The 21,766-nt window shown below is 41.5% G+C and overlaps 1 protein-coding gene across 4 annotated transcripts in view; it reads right to left on the minus strand.

Moving 5' to 3' along the window:
* Positions 1 to 21,766, minus strand: part of APC (APC regulator of WNT signaling pathway) — a 102,405-nt gene that overhangs the window by 56,921 nt on the left and 23,718 nt on the right. For 2 of the 4 annotated variants that reach the window (XM_033086634.1, XM_033086631.1), the window contains exons 1-2: positions 20,192 to 20,232; positions 9,868 to 10,020 (exon numbers count right to left, since the gene is read on the minus strand). In XM_033086634.1, coding sequence (XP_032942525.1) covers positions 9,868 to 10,002 — 135 coding nt within the window. In that variant the 5' untranslated portion in view covers positions 10,003 to 10,020; positions 20,192 to 20,232. Of the gene's footprint in view, positions 1 to 9,867; positions 10,021 to 20,191; positions 20,233 to 21,766 lie in introns of those variants that run through there. The other 2 variants (XM_033086632.2, XM_033086633.2) reach the window with 1 other exon arrangement.

Genomic DNA, 21,766 nt, shown 5'->3' on the forward strand with positions numbered 1-21,766 from the left:
CCTCAGTGCCACATCTAAATTTCCCTTAAATACATCCAGGAATGATGACTCCACTGTTGCCATCGGCAGGTTGTTCCTGCGCTTGACAACTCCTTCAGCGAAGAGATTTTCCACAACATCCAATCTAAGCATCTCCGGTACAACTTCAGGATATTTCCTCTTAGCCGATTGCTTGTTACTTGGTAGAAGGGACCTACCCCCAACTCACCACAACCTCTTATCAAGCAGTTGTATAGGGTGAGAAGGTCCCCCATGGGCCTCATTTTCTTCAGGCTGAGCCTCCCCAGATGCTCCTTGTATGATTTGTGCTACAGACACGAACCAAAAACAGAATCAAGGGCAAACACCATCTCTAACACTGAGAAAGACCAAACATCTTTCCAAACCAATCTCCTACCTTTCCAACAGGAGGAATCTAGTGCGGATACATGAACAAAACCTACTGTTCATTTCCCTTGCATGTCCTCTCTCCAGATTGCCTCTGGTTTTGACTTGCAGACTTCCTGAAACCACATCTCCAGTGGTTCTACTTCCCATAGCAAACACGACACAAAAACAAGCCTTGTTTTGTTTTTCACTGTCTATCTTACTATGTTATTTGATGCCCTTAGATCTAGTATTCATGAAAACTACAAATTCTCTAATAACTCTCCTCATAACACTAACAATCTTTTATTAGAGCTCAACAATCTTCTTCTCATGCTGTCCCTTTCCTTTTCCTGTATCTTCATGTTTTATTCAATCATATTATCACTTAAGGAACATCTTCAGATCACAAGATTTTTTGGCACCTAATACGATGAATTCTACTAGGTCTTTCCTGAGGAGGTTCGTCAGAACAGAATACTCATCTTCTGGATCAGTATGTATTCATCCTGACACAATCACAACTGTTCCGTTTCCCCATTTATGCCCAGTAATTCCCAATATCAGACCAATTTTGTGAATCCAAACTAAGCACTAATCTGACACTATGTGGAAAAGCCATTTTATTTCTCACATATTTAAATTCTCTCTAATGCCTCTTTCTATGCTGCTGCCATATTATTCAGTCCTCATGATGTACATAAAGTTAAGGCTCTTTTCTAGAAGCCATGATTCTTTTACATTTTTAACCACTGATTTTTACTTGCCATGAATTCAATTAACTCACTCAGTACCAGAAGATTTTTTTGCAACTTTTCACACCCCTGTGTTCATTTGTACCACTATGAGAATCATCAGTCAAACTCTTCTATCTCACTCTTCTTTCCATATGACTTAAGACTATATTGAAAAGAAATACAGGTACAGTAATTTCACGATTACAAGCCGCACCTGATTATAAGCTGCTCTGTCGTTCGCAGTGAGGACCTGCATGCAACAAAGTTGCCAACTAGTAACAGAATCGCGGGATTGCGGGGTTTACTGGCTCGGCTTGGGCCATGCGGGCTCAGCCCACTTGGGGCTGCCGACAGGGTCAGGTGGCCCAGCTCAGGCGCTGCCGCACGGGGTCGGTTGCCACTGCTGCTGGGCTCACTCACCCCAGCTCGGTGTTGCGCCGTGGTGGCAGGTGGAGATGGAGCCTGCCGGCACCTGCGGCAGTGGTGGTAGGCTGGGACGGAGCCTGCCCGCTCCTGTGGCAGCAGGAGAGGGCGGGAGCCCCCCCAACCTCTCCCCCAGGCCATGGGTCTGGCAGGAGGAAGCCCCCGCCTCCCACCCAAGCCACGGGGATGGCAGCACAGAGCCCTCCGCCTCTGCCCTGGGCCGCGGGGCCAGCAGGAGGGAGCCCCTGCCTCCTCCCCAGGCCGTGGGGATGGCAGGAGGGAGCCCCCGCCTCCCCGCCAAGCTGGGGGGATGGTAGCATGGAGCCCCCTGCCTCTCCCCCAGGCTCCACTGCCTGAAGGAGGGAGTCCCCCGCCTCCCCCCCCACCCTGCGCTGCCAGCACGGAGCCCGCCTCCACCCGCCACGCAACAGAGTAACCAATTTGTAACAATCGCGCAATCCCGGGTTTTACTGGCAGGTGCTCAGCTCGGCACCTTGGCTGCACTTCCAGGGTTGGAAATTTCAGAGAATTTTTCACATATTAGCCGCTCCTGAGTGTAAGCTGCATTTCTGGGGTGGGAGCAAAATTTTAGTCAAAATGGTGGGGCTTATAATCGTGAAATTACTGTAATGGCAAAACTCTCACTAAGATACTACTGGTTTTCTAAAGTAAAGACTATTTATTCTGCATTTCATTTTCTACCTTTAAGCTGAATAACTATCAAAGAACCAAGAACCTTAAAACTCTAGACAGGGTCACTGAGATGTTCTCAGCATAGCAGGGAGATATCCTCAAGTTCCCTGTGACCAGTTGCTGTGGAGATAACAGTGGGTTTGGTCCATGAAGCAATTATAATCCACGATGTTATATCTGACTTGACCTCTTAGCAGAAATAACAACATACCAGATCACTCAAATCAGAATCTGGAAACTAGCTCTGGAAATAATGCTAATATTCTCATGTGCAACAGGATGCACTAAGAAATGTGTATTGTACTTCATTCAGGATTCAAATAAAACATCTCAGGTTATACTATGGTTTAGTTACTACGTGTAGCCGACTCACTAACAACAATTCCAGACCAAATATATATATATGCTAACACATTTTAACATTCTTTTCTGAATGGTTTGCTTTCATAGCGTAATTTTTCAGTTGTGTTCTTCTATACATGACTTGGTGAAACATTTCACCGTGCACAATGCCAATCAAAAATCTTTACTCTGAAGATAAAATGAAAAAAAGGAAAAGGCAGGATGTAGTTAGAAACACCCTCTCTTTGCACAGAGATGGAAAAGTCATGTTACTGGACACACTAAGTATCCCCAGCAAAACAAGTAATTTCTGGTACCTTAGAAGAAAAACTGTTGTTAGGTTTCTGAAGATGATACTGCAAACCTGGGTGTCTGTCAAATGTGTTCATCTACCACCTACTTGATGAAGCACACACACAGGCAGATGGATACTGCATGTACATATAGCACATGACAGTATGTTAAGCAGTGTAGGTATCAGAGGTCTCTGTGAATATTCTGGGTTTCAAATTCTAATTTGCAAGTACATGGTTTGCCACAACACATTGAACCAAAAACTGCTGTGCCAACTACAATAGTATTTCTAACAACTCATACGCTTTACGAGGATCAGGAAACACTGATGACTAGAGACAGCTGATCAGAACAAAACAGGTTTTCAAAGTTAAATATCAAGAAGTGGCGGCTAAGCAGACTGTAAGGCCAAGCGCGGTTTATCAGTTTAAAAGAAAATCGGATCACCTGCTTACCTGACCAGGGACACATCTGACAAGAGCAGTTACTTGTTCCTAGAGATAACTGCCCATTAGACATTTAAAAAGAAACCTCATATTTAGTCAGGATGCATAATGGGTACAAATAGTATCTGAAATCTCACTCCTAAAAAGGTTGTGATTAAACCACAAGTATACCTGATGTAAAGGATCAGAACTTTTAATTAAATTTTTTTTTTAACTCTTATGATTTATAGATCACAAAGTAGAGCTTTCATGTCATAACAGTACAAGACAGTTAAGTTAGTTTCTGGAATGTTTCAAACACCCATCTTCTTGTTTTTATAGACAAACATAGGCTAACAATCTGCAATTAGCACATTTCCCAAAGTCCCTCCTCTTAAAATGAGACAAAAAAGTCACTGCAGCTGCTGAATTGTTAACTTACTGGTCAATCTGCTATTCCTGATAAGGATATGTACATTCATTCTTTCCAATAGTCATAAAAAGATATAATGGGAAGCGGAACTTGCAGATAATATAAAATGCAACTTACAGTAAATTCACGAATACAAGCCGCACTGAGTATAAGCCGCATCTCTGGGTGCTGGCAAACATTTCGGTTTTTGTCCATAAATAAGCCGCACCCGAATATAAGACGCTCTGTCGTTTGCAGCAAGGACCCGCATGCAACAAAGTTGTCAATTAGTAATAGAACCGCGGGAGGGCGGGGTTTACTGACCGAGCTAAGGCTGTGCAGGCTCGGCCCGCTAGGGGCTGCTGACGAGGCCAGGTGGCCCAGCCCGGTGCTGCCACGCAGGGCTGGTCGCAGCCGCTGCCACTGGGCTCGGGGCCGGCCGCCGCCGCTGCCACTGGGCTCGGGGCCGGCTGCTGCCGCTGCCACTGGGCTCGGGGCCGGCTGCCGCCGCTGCCACTGGGCTCGGGGCCGGCCGCCGCTTGGGGCCGGCCGCCGCTGCCACTGGGCTCGGGGCCGGCCGCCACTGCCACTGAGCTCGGGGCTGGCCGCCGCTTGGGGCCGGCCGCCGCTGCCACTGGGCTCGGTCACCCTGGGCTGGTGCTGCCCCGCGGTGGCAGGCAGGGACGGAGCTTCCCCCGCTCCTATGGCAGCGGCGGTGGGCGGGGACGGAGCTTTCCCGCGCCCATGGCGTCAGCGGTGGGCGGGGACGGAGCTTTCCTGCGCCCGTGGCGCCGGCTGCAGGCAGGGACGGAGTTTTCCCGCGCCCGTGGCGCCAGCGGTGGGCGGGGACGGAGTTTCCCCGCTCCTGCTGCGGCGGCGGCGGGCGGGGACAGAGCACCCCGCCTCCTCCCCGAGCCGCAGCAATGGCTGCGCGGGGCTCCCGTCGGCTCCCCGAGCCGCAGCAATGGTGGTGCGGGCTTCCCCCCCACCTCCCCGGGCCATGGCAATGGCGGCGCGGGCTTCCCCCCCCCTCCCCGGGCCGTGGCAATGGTGGCGCGGGGCCCCCCCGTCTCTCCCCTGGGCTGCGGCAGAGGAGGAAAGAGAGCTCTCCGCCTCTCTCCCCGCCCCCCATGCTGCCTGTAGGGAGCCAGGGCAACACAGTAACACTGTAACAATCGCGGAATGCCGGCTTTTACTGGCAGGTGCTTGGCTCGGCCCCCTGGTTAGCACGTCTGGGGCTGTAAATGTCAGAAAATTATTCACATATTAGCCACCCCCGAGTATTAGCCGCACTTCCGGGTTTCCACCAAAATTTTTGTCAAATTGCTGTGGCTTGTATTCGTGAAATTACTGTAATCATTTAAACAAAAAGTACACTGTAGTTCCAATACAATATAAGCTTTTTCACAATTATTTCAAAGCCATCAAGACAGAAGATGAAAACTAGGCACCATGGCATCTTCTTTAGCATTGCTTTTTACCTTTAAATTCTGCTAAATTGAGTATAAGTCATCAACATGTCAAAATATGCAGAATACTGAAAAAAATCTGGGATGTTACACCCTGGAGACTTAATATTCCTTCTGCTACCACATTAAATTACCGTAGCTTAGTATTTTAGAAACGCATTCAAAATAAAAATCCTCAAAATACAGTATCTTCGTCCTCACTTTTTTATTTAATGCAAATATATTTCAATCCAGCATAATAGCATCAAACTTTTACTGTCCAGTTGTCTAATTAGCAGAAGAAACTCACAAACCCCATCAATGTAAAAAAATCACTCTCTCAATGTGCAATGCATGTGATAGTAATGAGCTAAGACTTTGTCTTGCAAACATTAATTCCTTCAAACATGCAAACTAAATGGAAACAAAAAAAACCCACAGAAAATTATTAAAACTAAAACATTTATATGAAGAAAATGATCTGCCTAAACACAATCCTCCACAACACATGAATGAACAGCTCATGATTTTCTGAAAGGAGTTTAACCACTACCATGCTTTTTATAGTGTATATTTATCTGGTTAGAGCATTTCTCAAAAAACCAACAAATCTGAATCACTTCTAGTGACAATCTTCCTATTCTATTTTTGATACATGTGGACACAGTACAGAAGACACTGAATAAACTGAAAAGCCAGAATAAAATTTTAAGTGCACTATATAAAAATAAGAGACAATGTTTTGCTCACAGAGTATCACATATACTAACAATGGCTTTCTTATACATAATTTCCTGAATTACTGATTTACAATAAAATCAAAGTATTCAGTGAGTGTGGAAATCAAGTATGTTACACATAAGATACCACTCTTAGATACCTACTTCTAGAGTTCTGGAGCTTAAGGTAAATACATCTATTTCCCCCCAGATTTTTTTCTAAATTTGTCTGTGTTTTCTGCAGTTACTCTTACATCTACACATTGACACCATTTTTCTTTATTTATGGGCCAACACTGTTATTTCATTGACCATCACACAGCATATTTGTTAATTCAGAGAGAACATTTTATCACACCAAGCTGCTGTATTTCATCTGAGAGTAAGCCAATAAAAACAACTGAATTTCCCAAGTTAGTCATAATACTCTGAGGGATTTCTTTTGTTTGAACAGTTAATCCCTAGGACAATACAAATTAAAAAACAAAGTGGAGACTGTTTCACTGATCACTTTGACACCCCCCTATTATCACATTTCCCTTTGTTTATCCATCATGTTGCTTTCTGGTCAGCAAATTGACTTTTCACTTTAAAATAAGAGATTTAGCTTTAAATAGGAAGCATTGAGATACAGTACTTATATAGGTCAGTAGTAGTTTATAATAAATACAGGTGCAAGATGAGCTCATGTTAAGCTTTTAATTCCCACATGATTACCTTACAATTCTGAAATGAAGGGATTATAAAGAAGGGGCACACTTGCACAACATTTTAATACTGTTACTTCCCAAATAAAATTCCTTCAATATCATCTTTAAAATGCCCTACCTAACTACTGCCCTTCATAGCTGATTAAAGAATATAAGGAAATGAGCAGACAGAGCAACAGTCCAAAGAATCACTGTGAGATGTCCCTGCAGTGGGCCACACATCAGAACTCACATTGCAAGAACAGGATGTTTGCCATGGAACCACAGCTTGTTTTCCCCACTGCTGCTCCCCTTCCTCTGCGAGTATCTGGGATTTCACTTGGCAGACGGGTTACAAGGGCTCTGTGACACTTACATGCTCCCAAAAGATAATTTTTTTCAAGACATTCGGGAAATTTTTTGACTGCATATATGGTAGCCAAAGGGTTTTCAATCCTGACTGCTCTGGCTCAGCTAATGACTTCGCTTGTAATTATCCGTAATTATGGCACTGGAACCACACAAACCATGCAGTTTCTTTCAGTGGATAAACAGCCAACACATACTTTCTCAAAAAGCCTGCAAAACTAAAATTATCTTCCAATTTAAGAGAATCCAGCAATGATCACCATCAAACTTCACCCACAGACTCCAATCTGACCCCAACATCGTTCTCACACCATCCTTCAGGTTTGAGACAAATCCAAAATATGCTGGGACCCTTTCCAAAGAAAAGGGTCTAAAAAAAGCAAGGGCAAGATACAACTTCTCGGTTCAGGTGCAGGAGGAAATACACCTGAGGAATGAACCTATGATTTCCTAATAGAACAGGTTTAAAAAAAAAAAAGAAATAAATCTAATTAATCTGAACAATCTCTTCTCCATCCAACCCCCAAAGTGAAAAGAAACACACTAAGTTTGATATTTGAGTTAAGAGGTTTTTTTGTGTTACATTCCTTACATCTAGATCTAGAAAGGAACTTTGGGACAGAAAAAATGAGACCTCTACTTTGAGTGCGTTCATAAGCACAGAGCAGTGCAATAGAGCCACTTTCTGTTTGGTGGTCTGCCAGATCTAAATTAAGAACACAAAGCCATGCCACATCCCAAATTTATGCTCTAGAGACCAGTTTGTACAGCTGGACTGTCTTTAGGTCTCTGGAAATTTAATTATCAGCACAAAAACAAGAAAAACCTCAACCAACCAACCAAGAACCAAAACACCTGTATGCGGATGAAGAAGAGGAAAAAAATACATTTTTACTCCTCTTTTGTAAAACCAGCAGGAAGACCACCCATCCTGTTCTTCCCTTCCTTATTTGAGACCTCAATGACAGGGAGTAGAAGAGAGTTACTGACAAATTTGTTGCAATATAATCTTAAGAAAAATAATACAAATGACAGAACTAGTTTTCAGACATGTAACTCAGCAACCAAACTTTTCTTCTGCAGCTGCTAATGACAACCATTTCAAGTAACTGGTGTAAAGGACTATAATTTCCTTCTAATTTAGGTAGCAAAGCCATTTTCATTCTACTCTGCAATGTAAAGATTAAATGTATCTGAAGTATCTATGCTTTTTCAAGTGTTGTAACCAGTGCTTCAGAAAGCAGGAGAATTTTTCTTCTTACAGTGAATATACAATCTACATGCTAGAGGGGAAGAAAATTAATATAGCAATTAAAAATATTTTAACTCAATCAAATTACCATATTCTAAAAATTAAAGATTGGTTTTAATGGAACAGCAAGTCTGTCATAAAATGATTGGGAAGCAAGGAGATGGAGAAAAAAAAATGTTGTTTAATATTTAGAATATGCCTACCTATACAGGAGTATACACAGAAATATCAACAATTTCTGAACGCTTCTAACTGAGGTAACAAAAGCAGACTGTTTTTGCCGGCTGCTAGCAAAAGGTAGCAGGATTTGCCAGATTAGGATTAATTTATGCACCTCTAATTAATGCATTAATGCAGCTCTAAGGCTTGCAAAATTCTGCCTTGTTCAGTATCGTGGATCACACAGATGCAGCTGACAGTGTATCTTCCTACTGATTAAACTCCATCTAAATTCCACTTGAGTCTAGTGCTTGCTCTTGGATGGGTGGCTCTCAAGGCCTACATTTAGCCAACAGACACCTTCAGAGAACAGATCCGACTGAATTTTTTAAGTATTAAGTTCGACTCTGGGAGAGACTGGAGAACTTGTGGTTTTAATTTAAAAGGAACTTCTGTTGAGACCTTAAATATTGTAATTATAGTAAACGTCCCAATTTTTAAAATTACAGTAATTTCATGATTATAAGCTGCACCATTTTGACTAAAATTTTGCTCCCACCCCAGAAATGCGGCTTACACTCAGGAGTGGCTAATATATGAAAAAAGTTCGGAAATTTCCAACCCCGGAAGGCAGCCAGGGTGCTGAGTTGAGCACCTGCCAGTAAAACCTGGGATTGTGTGACTGTTACAAATTGGTTACTCTGTTGCGCGGCGGGTGGAGGCGGGCTCCATGCCGGCAGCACAGGGTGGCAGGGAGGCAGGGGGCTCCCTCCTGCCGGCCCCGCGACTCTGGAAGCAGGAGGGGGGTTCCATCTCCGCCTGCCACCACCGGGTTGTGGGTGGGCTCCTCCCTGCCTGCCACTGCGGGGCAGCATGGGCGGGGGTGAGCAAGCGCGGCAATGGTAGTGGCAGCCAGCCCTGAGTGGCCCCGCCAAGCGGCAGCGCCAAGCTGGGCCATCTGGCCCCGTTGGCAGCCCCAAGCGGGCCGAGTCTTCCCGGCCCCGAGCCGAGCCAGTAAACCCCGCAATCCCGCGATTCTGTTACTAATTGGCAACTTTGTTGCACACAGGTCCTCGCTGCGAACAACAAAGCGGCTTATGATCAGGTGCCGCTTATGTATGGACAAAGACCTAAAGGTTGTCGACACCCGGAGCTGCAGCTTATAATCAGGTGCGGCTTGTAATCGTGAAATTACTGTACCTAAAACCACTGAAAACCTCCAGTGTTTCCCACATTTTCAAGAACTGAACAACACTTGCTTTGTCAACCTTGGTCAGCATTCTGGACTTCCTGCTGAGAAGTAAAGCTGTATTAAAATGGTAGTGCTTATCACAGCACACAGGGAGCTGTTTCTAGAAAGCAGTTTTGAAATTAAGAAATAATAATAAAGAAATGTAGCTTTGATAGCTTTTCCTTTACATTGCCTTGGAAAGGACTTCCATAGGAATCTGAAAACATATAAAAGCCTCTGAGTGATTCCCAGTCCACGACACATAAGGTAGTGACAGAAACCCCACACAGGCACAGAGCTTGCAATACCTTCATAGTGGACGCCTCGGTTTCCAGTTTTGTGAGGTGATTTGAATTATCCTCTAGCTCTTGCCGAAGGTTGGAGTTCTCCATCTTTAATGCCTCAACTTGCTTTAACAATTGATCATATGAAGCTGCGGCCATCCTGGGCTACCCTCAGCCCTTAAAAAAGTAAGAGAAAATATTAAATTCAAGCAGTTTAGGAAAAAACCTTCACAATGTCGCTAACCACAAAATTATTTCTTGCTCCCATTTACCACATGACCTTCTAAACATTTAATTTAAATCCATTACACCAAACTGTTAATGACTATAACTAATGCCAGATCAAGATTTTTTTTTCTGTGGGCTTCCATTTGGTATGCATGATTAGGTAAACGAAAAAAGTTAGTTGTCAGATATCAGGGGAAGCTAGAATACATGAAAGAAGATCACTGCATCACACAAATGCACCTTTACTACTGGCACTTCAGCTTCAACATGGTGTAATTGCATATAATAGATGATATATAGTAATTTTTAGATAGATAACAAACATCTTCACACATATCTAAAAGATGCTGACCACCTACTTCTTTCAGGAAAGGAATGGTAGTCACAGATACTCAATGTTCCTAGGAATAGCACACACTCTACAAGAGATGCTATATGAAAAGAAAAGCAGCAAATATTGAGGAATTTTGATTTAAAAAAACTCCACATCATCAAATGCAGTAAATATGTAGATATTTTGTAAACATATCCTTCAAGGCACAAAACTAAAACAAATTTCTTTCACACACAGTGATCATACTACAGAGTTTAATTTAAAGATGAAAGGCTACTCTTGGTATTAAGACATCCCATACTGTTTTGAGTAAAACTGTAACATAGTTCCAGAACACCAGCCCAACTACTCAGTCACTATAAGGGAGAATGAAACAAATACTTCCATTTCAGTTATAAATTACAAATAGTTCCCCACTTTTCAAACCAAAAGTTGGCAGTTATTAATCTAACAATATAAGTTAACTAAGATGTGGCTAATGAATGTTTGAAGCTCTTTAGAATTAATGCTATCAGTTTCTTATTCATAAACCATTCCAGAGGAAAAAAGGAAACCTAGCACTTCACATAACACAAACTACCCTTCCAGACATTTCCTAAGCATGTGGCCTGTAACACAGAGGAAAAAAAAAATAAAAAAAACTTACAGGGCAACATTCCCTTTCATTACTGGAGTACTTTGGAAAAGATGAAACAATTAAAAGCTGTTATTTGGCATTTTCATTGTAACCTCTGACCAAACTTTGACCTTACTGCTTATGTAACCCTTTATAAAGTCAAGTTTCCTCTACCCAATGAATCTGAATTAAATTATCCAGTCAACTAAAAATTATTCAGTAACATTTTAGTTCCTCACTTCAAATTTTGAAAATTGTCTTTAACCTTTCTGAATTTAAACTGAACAAAATGTAAGACAGGAACAATAATAAAAGCTGTAGTGCGTTGGTATGACTAGTTTATTTCCTTTCCAAGCACCTGCCACCAACAAAGACAGAAGACACCTGCCATTTACAAAATTGTGACTTCCATGAATGAAAAGAATCTGTAACATTTACTTTTCAAAATTTGGTTATGCTTTACTGAAGACTTCATTTTTTGAGAAACAAAGGCAACCTGAAGTAACTACTCTACAATGTGAATTCTGGGATTTTACCATCAGGCTGCTTTACCTAAAAGGTTGAGTCTTGTCAAGAGCTGTAGCAAAACCAAAACAAACACACAGACACCAAAAAATCAGTAAGGGCAGACTGCCTCTGTTTCATTTCATGTGTGCTTTTATCTATTAACAGTTTCCATTATTATTAAGAAAATTAATAGCTATAGTTCACATTTCAGAACACACTGCAAGCATAAGCCCAAGGAAAGGCACACAGAAGTGAAGAAGAACGAAAACTTTTTAATTACATTAATTACTATAAATTACCACTATATAGTAATACTGATAGAATGTTTTTACTTAAGTATGTAAGTAAAATGTATCACATTTACTCATCTACATGTGATTTACAAATGCTGCCCTGTGCCATGTAGGACATGCATTTTGGTTCTAGATAATCTTTTCCTTCCATTGCTATAATTCATTACTAATACCGAAGGACAGATAATAACAAAAAAGTATCCAGTTTTTCCATTTCCTGTCCATTTTTAGGAATTCTAACTTACAGACTTGAAACTTATCAGCTTAATTAACAAGATGTACACATACAACAAAGCAAATGGAAAAAAGTGGATGAGGGGAGGAGCCACAGTAGAAATACATGAATTGCACAGCTCTGATATTTTATACGCATAACAAACTTGGGTATATTTTTGCTAAATCAGTAAGGATCCTGAAAGGGAGATTTGGTTTGGCTTTCCACCCTTCTGATTTAAGTTCCTAAGCTTCCTTTATTCTCATAACATGAAAGTAGGACATCACCACTAATAGACACTATCCTACCTCAGACTAGGAGTCACTTCCTGATTTTCAAACGTCAAGCTTTGTGGGTTTTCAGATTAAAAAAAGAAATAAGTTAGCTGAGTACCACAACCTGGGTAACCCAAAACATTCTTTTTTCTGCTAAAGAGATGCCCAAAGGAAGCAATACAGTCACCACAGTTACAACACAGATGAATAGAAAAGCTCTACATAGGTAAGGAGCAGTTCAACAACATCAAGATGACACACAGTAGTGCTGAAAGCCAAATTATCGGGCTGAAAGCAGGCTGTCAGCAAAGTTCCCCCAAAACTAGACTGTGACAGGCATTTTAAAATGTTTTGTTATTGACTTTGGCACAAGATATATCATCAAAACTTGCTCCCATAAATTCAAGAGGTTTCACAAGGTCAGAGGACTCCACATCAGACACAATGAATTTGATTAACTGAGAAATAAAGCAGTAGAAACAGGGTGGAATTGCAAAGCATAGTGACACAGGGTCACTAACAAAGCAATCTCAGCCTGGAGCAGTGAAGCCTCTCAGTAGGTAGCCTGCAGGGCACCATGTGCTGCCAATGGAACTGGCACAAGTAGAACAAACACAATCCTCAGAGTTATCAAATAATTTCACAAAGAGGTGGGTAAGAAAAGCGAATTTACACAGGTGCAGAGAAAGATGTGATCAGGGGATGAGAGTGTATCTCAGAAGAGATTAGCTGAGCAAACCTTGGTTGCCTCAGCACTTCAAAGGCTGGAATGACACAGCCATACTTTGTTATTAGGGAAGGGAAAATACTGAATAGGGAGAACAGTATTTATGTTAAAACACAATACCGACACAGAAAAAATGAGTGTAAATCAGACAATTATCAACCTAGGCTGGTAACATCAATTAGAACTTGTAGTTCAGCAGGATCCTTGCCAAGCATGCTGCACATGGAGCCAGACTTCATGGCTCAAGAAATCCAATCTTGTATTCCTAAATGTCCATATAGACAAATGCTGTACTTTCTTTTGATATCTCCAAGATATTTGCTGCTCCTTCTGAAATAATGCAATGCCAAAATATTTCACAAAAGACATAATTATTTAATTTTAAAACAGGAGAAACCGACAAAGGTAATGTACGAGCACAAAGCAGCTTAGGTTTTCTGATGTTGAACACTGTGTCATCTCTCAGGCACGTGATCTGTAGAGTGAAATCATAGGGCTCCATTACACATAAGTTGTTCCATGTATGAGATAAACCCTTCAAAATTAAAATCTGCCTCTCTTCTGAAAGTACATTTTTACCAACTGCCTCAAACTTGACATGTCAGATCAGAATTCAGGTCCCAAAATAATCCTTGGATTTAGCTCTGAGTAAAAAATAATTACTTTTAAATTAAAAATAATTAATAAATTATATATTATAGGTTCTCTAAACACAGAATCATTGCCATAAATAGAAACCAAATGTACCACCTCATCCCCTTCTTCAAGTTTCTCAGTGGTAAAACTACTCATGGAAAGAGTTAAACTCTGGACCCTCTTGGCCAGACAGGTCTCCTAGCCACATACCACCTCATCTGGAGCAGAATTAACCAGCCCAAGGAGAAACAAGAAATACCTTAGTCATGGCCCACTAGTCTGAAGTTCTACCACTGGATACGCAAACATGTTCAACACCACTGGTGTCAGAATCAGCTGGATAAAGAATAAACAGCTCTTCTTTCCCCTGTAGGAAACCACTAGAGAGGGGAAGAATTCTGACTTCCAGAATCCATTTCACATTTCACCCAGCCTAAGGGAAAACACATCACAAATGCAGCACAACCCACTTTTCTGAAATTCACTATTATGCTTCAGGTCAAGCTTCCCTTTTACACTCTTAAGTCCATTGTTTCCTCACAAAGTGGTCATCAAAGACACTAACATATCCTGCATTCTCTAGATTTACTCAAAAAATAACCGTATTGGAATACAGAAACTTTGAAATTCAATACCCTCATGGTAAGAGACATCCAAAACCTAGCTACCTCTCTGACCCATATTTCCCATAATTAAGAAGCTACTTCTCCATCTCCTATCAAAGTAAGGTGAAATTGTGACAAGAAATTTCATGCTTTACTGAATCAGCACTTTGCATGAATATACATATCAAAGAGGAATTTCAAGCTGGATAGAACTCTTTTATGCACTAAAATCAAAATTAATGAGAAGCCTAAATTTATGCAAACATACTGTTAAGATTTTTAGATATGCATTTTCCTGTATTAAGAAAACTGTACCAGTAGCCTATGCCCAGACAGGAATTTGATTTTGATCTCAATGCATCGATTTTGATCTCAAATCCCAAGTGATATGAAAAAATGTAATGTTGCCTGAAAACTCAGAATTTCTTAATTGATCAGAGCTGCCTTCTTTGAAATCCGCAAGTGTATAGATTCAACGTGTCCTGAAGCGGTTCTACTTAAGAACCCAAAAAATTTGTCTTATATATTAAATCTCATTATAAAAATATTTCAGACTCCCATTATTGCTTTTATCGATAAAATCTATCAACACTACCATAATATTCTACTACCACCAGTAAGGAGATTTACTCCTCTGTAACTCACATTTTTTCACAATGTTTTTTATCTTCTTAATGTAAGAAATTTAATTTTACAAGTAGACACGATGTATCTACATTCTTATATATTTTTATATTTTTCATCTTTGTATCCAAATTTTGACTTTTTTTTTGTATCTACATTTAAATATTGATTCAATTCTACGTTCATGAATATCTAAAATATAATTTAGTAAGGCAGGGAAGGACATCAACTCTGATTTCTTTCTACATTCACAAATTCTATGCAACTCTTCAGTCTGGAGCCCAGTATCTCCTACTTGGTATTCTTTACCATTCTGACAATTTTTGTTACTCATTTATGGGAATGTGCCTAATGGGCAGTTGTTTCTTCAAGGGCACTTTATACTGAATTCAGAGAGGAAATGGTGATACTGCAATAACATTTTTCCAATTAGTTTTTCTACACTACCTTTAAAAACAGATTATTTTCAAGCCCTAGGCCTAGGGGTTCTGACTTGCAGTCGCTCTGGCTACTGGTGGGGTGGCTGGGAGAGCTGTGCTGGTGCCTCCCCAGCTGTCTGCCCCACCCATCTCCGCACTGCTCCCACCCAGGGAAGAGGGGAAGGGCTCAGCTGCTCAAGTGACAGCTGCTAAACCACTGCAGATTAGTGCCCGACTGCCAAGGTAATCTGAAATAGGTGTCAGTTTAAGCTTACTGTGCTGGGTCATTAACCACGATGCTTCAGCAGCTGTTGCACAGCTATTTCCAAAAGAGGGACAAGACTGACAAGCAGGGGCAAAAAATCCAGCACAGCTGCTGCAAAGGTAAGTGAGCTCCTGAAGTGGACCATTTTCATGCAGCTTCCTCAACTACACACTCAGAAGTGTATGGGGGTTTTGTTGCTCTTATTCTGAACATATGAAATCATGTAAACTTGCATCAGTTCAATTTCTCTGTTGACTGCATACTGTATTGAATTTTCCATTATTTTGTCTGAAGCTTGCCTTCAGGTTTTCAGCTCTGGCAAAACAGCAGCACTACAAGAGCTGTGTTCAAGAACTTATCAAAAATGAGTATCACTGTGTCAGGGATTGTCTTATCCATTTCAGTTTGGGCAGGCTTTTAAGGTTTGCCAATCTAAAAACGTTTATCCTTCACTGGCATTGTTTAATTCTCTCCTTCCCTACTCACTGAAAAATACTTCAGTGGACTGAAAATGTAAGAGCCCATTATCCTAATTCTCTCCAAACAGTAGAAAAAATACTTCTGCCTTCTCCAGCATCACACTGAAAAACTATGTTATTTCCATCTGGTGATACGTTCACCCTTACTATAATGGCCTTTGCTGCCAGCACATTTGATCTTCCTATTCCCACCCAAATTTAAGAACAATCCCCAAACTTCAAGCCAGGAGCAGCTGAAAGGGAAGCCATTTTGTTTGGGTTCTCTTCAAGTCAGCAGTGTGGGCACACAAATACAATGAGCTGTCTGGAAGTGGCTTTGAGTGTGGTTAGAGACAACTAAGAAAATACTCAGCCCAGAATGAGAATTGCCCATGAGAGCAGATCCCTTCATGCTCTCATCTGCTCCGCTTCAGCACCCTTAGGTGATCAGAGATAGAGGAAGAAGCATTAAAAACAATCATCACAGAAAACTGCTCTTCATCAAGTGTGTTTTACCAACAAGGGCTTTGATAGCAGAAAATAAATTGCAAGTTATATAACACTACTTTTAATAAATTTGAAAAGGATGACATTTAAAAAAATTGATAACAAATCATACCAAATTAGAATCTCTAGATTACATGTATTGTGGATTCCTGGGCTTTTCAACCATGCAAAAAAAAGGCAAAGGTCAGATGAAGAGCTGTTACTCTTATTAGTTATCCTAACACAACTCGTGAAAGCTTTAGTCCCTTCAAAAGGAGACCACACAATTTTCTCTACACTTAGTTGCATGAAGATTTTCTTTTTAGCTTTTCTATTCGCTTCTGCATGAAGGTAATATTTTTGCAGACTGCAGAATACAATACACAAAGGTTACTATACCTGACCTTCCTAAGGCTTTCCTTTTGAGTGGGGACTGGGTAAAGACTTGGTTTTCATATTTAATTCTTTCAGAAATTAATTCATAGATTGAAAGTTCTTCCAAAGTTATCATTAGATTTTGGGGTACTTCTGTAAATTCAATACTTGGCCTGTACTCACCAATCACGAACAGAAGCATCATCTGTTCATCTTAGCCAAAAGTGGTAAGTGATGCATGTTCTCAGCATTCAGTAAAAGACCGTGAGAAGGAATGCGAATACCATGGTCTGTACTCTTGCGTGCCTCATTACATGTCAAGAATGATAAAGGTCAAGTGTGTGTTTGTGTGAAAAACAGAAATAATTGAATGTTTGGAATTTCACTAAAGAATGCTAACAAGGAAAAAAAAATATTATTAACACAAAAAGAGTAAAATCAAGAAGTCATGTTTCAGGCTATAAACTGTCAAGTTCAGCTTCTTAATGCTGTCAAGAAAATTCCCACTTCTTTCTTTATAATTCTGGATTGGGAAGTTCCTTAGCTGGTTAGCCACGCTGTATTCAGAATATGACTGTGAAAATTCGAAACATGATTTGCATTTAAATACTATATTGAACACAAACCACTCCAGACATCATAGCTTATGAATCATAACTCACATTGGATCAGGAATGATTCACAAGCCTGAACACTCACCCTTCAAGATGATAATCTTTGTTATTTATGACTAATTGTGTATGCCCTCACTGCACATGACTTGTTCTTGTTTACTTTTACATTTCTTGTAATCTTTAAGGATTCAATTCTAGAAAGTTTAAGCTATTAAAATGTCTGAGACAGGTATTTCCTTTCCTATTTTACCTGAAAACACAAACTCAAAACAATTGACATGAAATAAATCAGTTGTAATTAAAAACATTATAGATACTACAAAATTTTGATTATATATTATAAAAATAACTTACAATAAATATTTCTCTATCTTGGGTGACTATCAGGGCCATCTTCAGGGTTCCCTTTAGCACTTTTAAGGACCAGAAGATCATTTGTCGTACAGGAAATGCATCAGCACCTCATCACACAGGTGCTGCCTGAATTTTGGAAAACCATTAATGGAAACTAGGTCTTTGCTGACAATAACTTTCCATCACATCTCATCATTATTAGTATGGCTTATTTTAAATAGGATTTTGCCACACTGATAAAAAAAGAATTTACCATATGTCATCAACAAACATTTTACCAAGTAAATTAAGATGCATATTGAAATCCAACATAAGAATTTAGAGATGAAGAGAACCAGTTGTATCCATAAGTATTTCCAACCTGTGCTGTATTATTCCATGCTGATACAACAATGGCATACTGTGGCAAGATGTATCAGAACATTTATCATAACCAAGTATTTTGTATTTCAGGGATGATGTTTAGGAAAGTTTGCAACCATGAATAATTTGAAATATTATATTAAAAAGTGATCTTGTATTCAAGTTACTATTTTCAGAGTGTGACTTACAGAACTACTACAGTGGTTACACAGAATGATACTATTTAAGAGCTTAAAAGGTACAGGAACAAGCATCACCATAATAGCCATCATAACCGCTTTTGTCATACTCTTTCCTTTTAGGAAAAAATGGGGTGAAAACACCTCTGCATCTTCTGTTTCTTTTAACATTTAAGCAATTGTAACAAAGATTCAAAACGCAAAAGCAGAAATATCTAGTATCACCAATTTACCTTTTGAAACCAGTTATTCCAAAGAGTAAGTTCTCAAGTGATGTTTTAAAATGTAATATTATCCAATGCATCTCTTACTGATAAGACAGGAGACTCATGATTTTTAAAATAATGGTATACATAGAAAATGTTTTGAGGGGATGTAAAAAGCAGGTATTTAACCTGAGACTTTTCTTCACCAAACCTTTTTTGTGCATGACTGTATTTAACATAACTGAGAAAAAGAAGCGCATTTTAACAGTTACTTCAAGTCTCCTTAAAAATACAGAAGAGTCTGGTTCCAGGAAATAGCTTTCCGTATATATGCTTATGTGTATTTTCAAAGAACAAGAATCTTGGCAAAATACTCATAAATCTATTATCTGCATTAGACAACAGAAAAAATTAACAAAATAGTAAAAAGACAGTACAAAAAAAAACATTAAGAAGCATTTTCAACAGAACAAACAGCAAAGGATGGAAGAAGTACTTATAAAATGAAATAGATTTATATTATGCTATTCACATATTCACTGATATTTACTGAAAATACTTCTGTGCACACTACAAAGCTGTGTGTTTCTTGCAACGCCATGGAAAGGCATTTTTCAGGGTATGACTCTCCAAATCAAGTCAAAACCGGGCCCTACTGGTGCTCTGAAGAAAACCCTATCAAATGAAAAATGTCCCTTACAGCCCACAGACAAGGTCCTCCATGTAAGTCAACAAGAAGAATATTGTACCTTGACACGAAACCCGAATAGGACGAAATGATACGGCAGCATATGCGTCCTCCAAAAATCGCCACACATTTTTACAAAAGCAAGGAGCGCTTTGATAGCAATGACCTAATTACTAACATAAAAGCTGCGTATCTGACAAAGGCGAAGAAAGGACCCACTGCTTCATACATAATTTATTAAGATTTCCCACAGCATTCAGGTTAAGTCACGGACCCAAGCACCTCTTTGTGATGTAAAATAAATCTGTGAGAAGTCAGCGGATCCCAGGGCGCGCCGAGGGCGCAGCGCTGCCCCTCGAGCGCTCCCGCCGGCCGCCCACCCGCGCGTCCCCCGCGCTGCGGCAGCGGAGGCGCCGCCGCCGCCCGTCCCTAACAATGCCGGGCCGGTGCCACCCGCGGGCAGCGCCTCGCCGCCCCTCGAGGGGCACCTCCGCTGCTCTGCCCGCACCGAGACCCCTGCCCGCCGCCGCTCCTCCTCCTCCTCCCGGCCCCGGAGCCCGCGCAGGGGCTCCGCAAGGCTTTGTGCCTCCGGCCGGCGCGGGGGGCTGCGCTCGGTGCGGCCCGTGGCGGCTCCCCGCCGTGCCCACCCGCCCGCCCGTCCTCGCGGCTGCTGGGCTCCCCTCCCCGCCGCGCGACAGCCCTATCTCGCACCCCAGGCTTTTTTGGTTTTTCTTTTTGGTTTTCGGGAGGAAGGAGGGGGAGGGGGTTCGTGTTTGCTTTTTTATTGTTCTTTAACCCTTGAAACCGCTTCCTCCCCCCCCGCCCGTCCCGGGCGCGGCGATGCCCGCCCGCGCGGGAAGCCGCCGCTGCTGCCGCACTCACCCCATGGCCGCGGCCGCCGCGCCTCCATCCCCGCGCCAGCGCCCGGCCCCGCCCGCGCCACCGGCTGTGCCAGCGCCGCGCGCACGGCGCGGCCTCGAGGGTCACGTGCGGCGTAGCCAATAGTGCGCGCGGCCGCCCCCGCCCCGCCCCGGGCGGAGCTCCGCGCGCGGCCCCGGGCGCGGCCCCGGCGCTGCCAGAGCGCCCGGACACCGAGCCCGCGCTGTGCGAATCCGCCCGCGCTGCGCCGCTCCCGGGCCCCGCTGCGGCTCCTACCGCCTGCCCAAAACAACGGTGTACATTCTTCATGTAAAAATGAAATGAGGTTCTGCATGTACTAGCACTGGAGATCCCAAAACTCACCTCGAAATAAACTGAGACACTGCTTATTAAAAAGGCAGCAGGAAGCTCAAATTTCTCTGCGGTTCAGTAAAACACTGTGTTCACGTGCTTTTCAGATATGAAGTTGTTATTGCTACTTGGTAACATAGCTTAAATGTACATCTATTTGGTTTGTTGTTATGTTAAATCAGAACTATAAGTACTGGTTGGAAAAATCTAAAAGAGAAATGAATTTACGAAATAAATCAGTTTATGAAACTATTTTATAATCTCCTTTCAGAAATTAATCTCTCTCCAAGGGCAAGGATGTGACAATGTGCTCATGAGGATAAAACCTCACAGAAGCACACTACTAAAATCCAAGAGACAGCAGAAATCAGGTCATATTTCAGCTGTTTGCATTCATTTTACACCTTAAAAATCAACAATTATCTATATAACAGGTACCTATAGGAATCTTTTAAAAAACTTTGATATAACAGTCACCTTTGCTGAAACAGCGCAATATTAAACCTTTTAAATCCCCCAGAATTATTTAAGAATAGATCTATGGGCAGTGCAATCCATCTCAACAAAATAGGACATGATAGAAGACATCTGAAAAAGGTACTAAAAGGTGCAATGGTTCCTCACCTGGATCAGAACAATGGCTTTCCCTGTGGTATGTTACATAATACGGAGTTACATGCTTATGCACGGGGACATAAGGATAGGTAACTCATTACAAACATACATCCTGATATGCCTTCTTATAATCCTTCATTCTGTCTATAATATTTTTTTTATTTGCATGAGGCAAGCAGACATGTAGGACCTCATGGTTGGGATGAGATTAAATTAAAGGCACTGCAGGCCTGTTCATGCATGTGAGCAATTGCATCACATATTACTTAAATGCTACTAATTTCATTTCAGCTGTTTCCTCATACCTCCTTTTTCCAGTCAGAGAAGGCAACAATCCACACTCAGAAACTATGCTCTTTACCAGATAACCTTTTATCAAACATCTTCGCAATTAAAAGGATGTGTGACATGGCACCTGCTACCTTCAGGATAGCTTTGTACAAAATTCTCTCTAACTTCACCACTCAGGCTAACTGCAGAGGTACTGTCATTTCAGCTGTTATGGTAAAACACTTTAAGCCAAAGTAAAGTGGCCCATTAGTCAAACGTGTTCCAGGCATTATGATTTTTTGCTGTTAATTACAGTAATCCTTGACATCCTATGGTTTATGT

Source organism: Catharus ustulatus (assembly GCF_009819885.2).
Source record: "Catharus ustulatus isolate bCatUst1 chromosome Z unlocalized genomic scaffold, bCatUst1.pri.v2 scaffold_29_arrow_ctg1, whole genome shotgun sequence".
Lineage (NCBI taxonomy): Eukaryota > Metazoa > Chordata > Aves > Passeriformes > Turdidae > Catharus > Catharus ustulatus.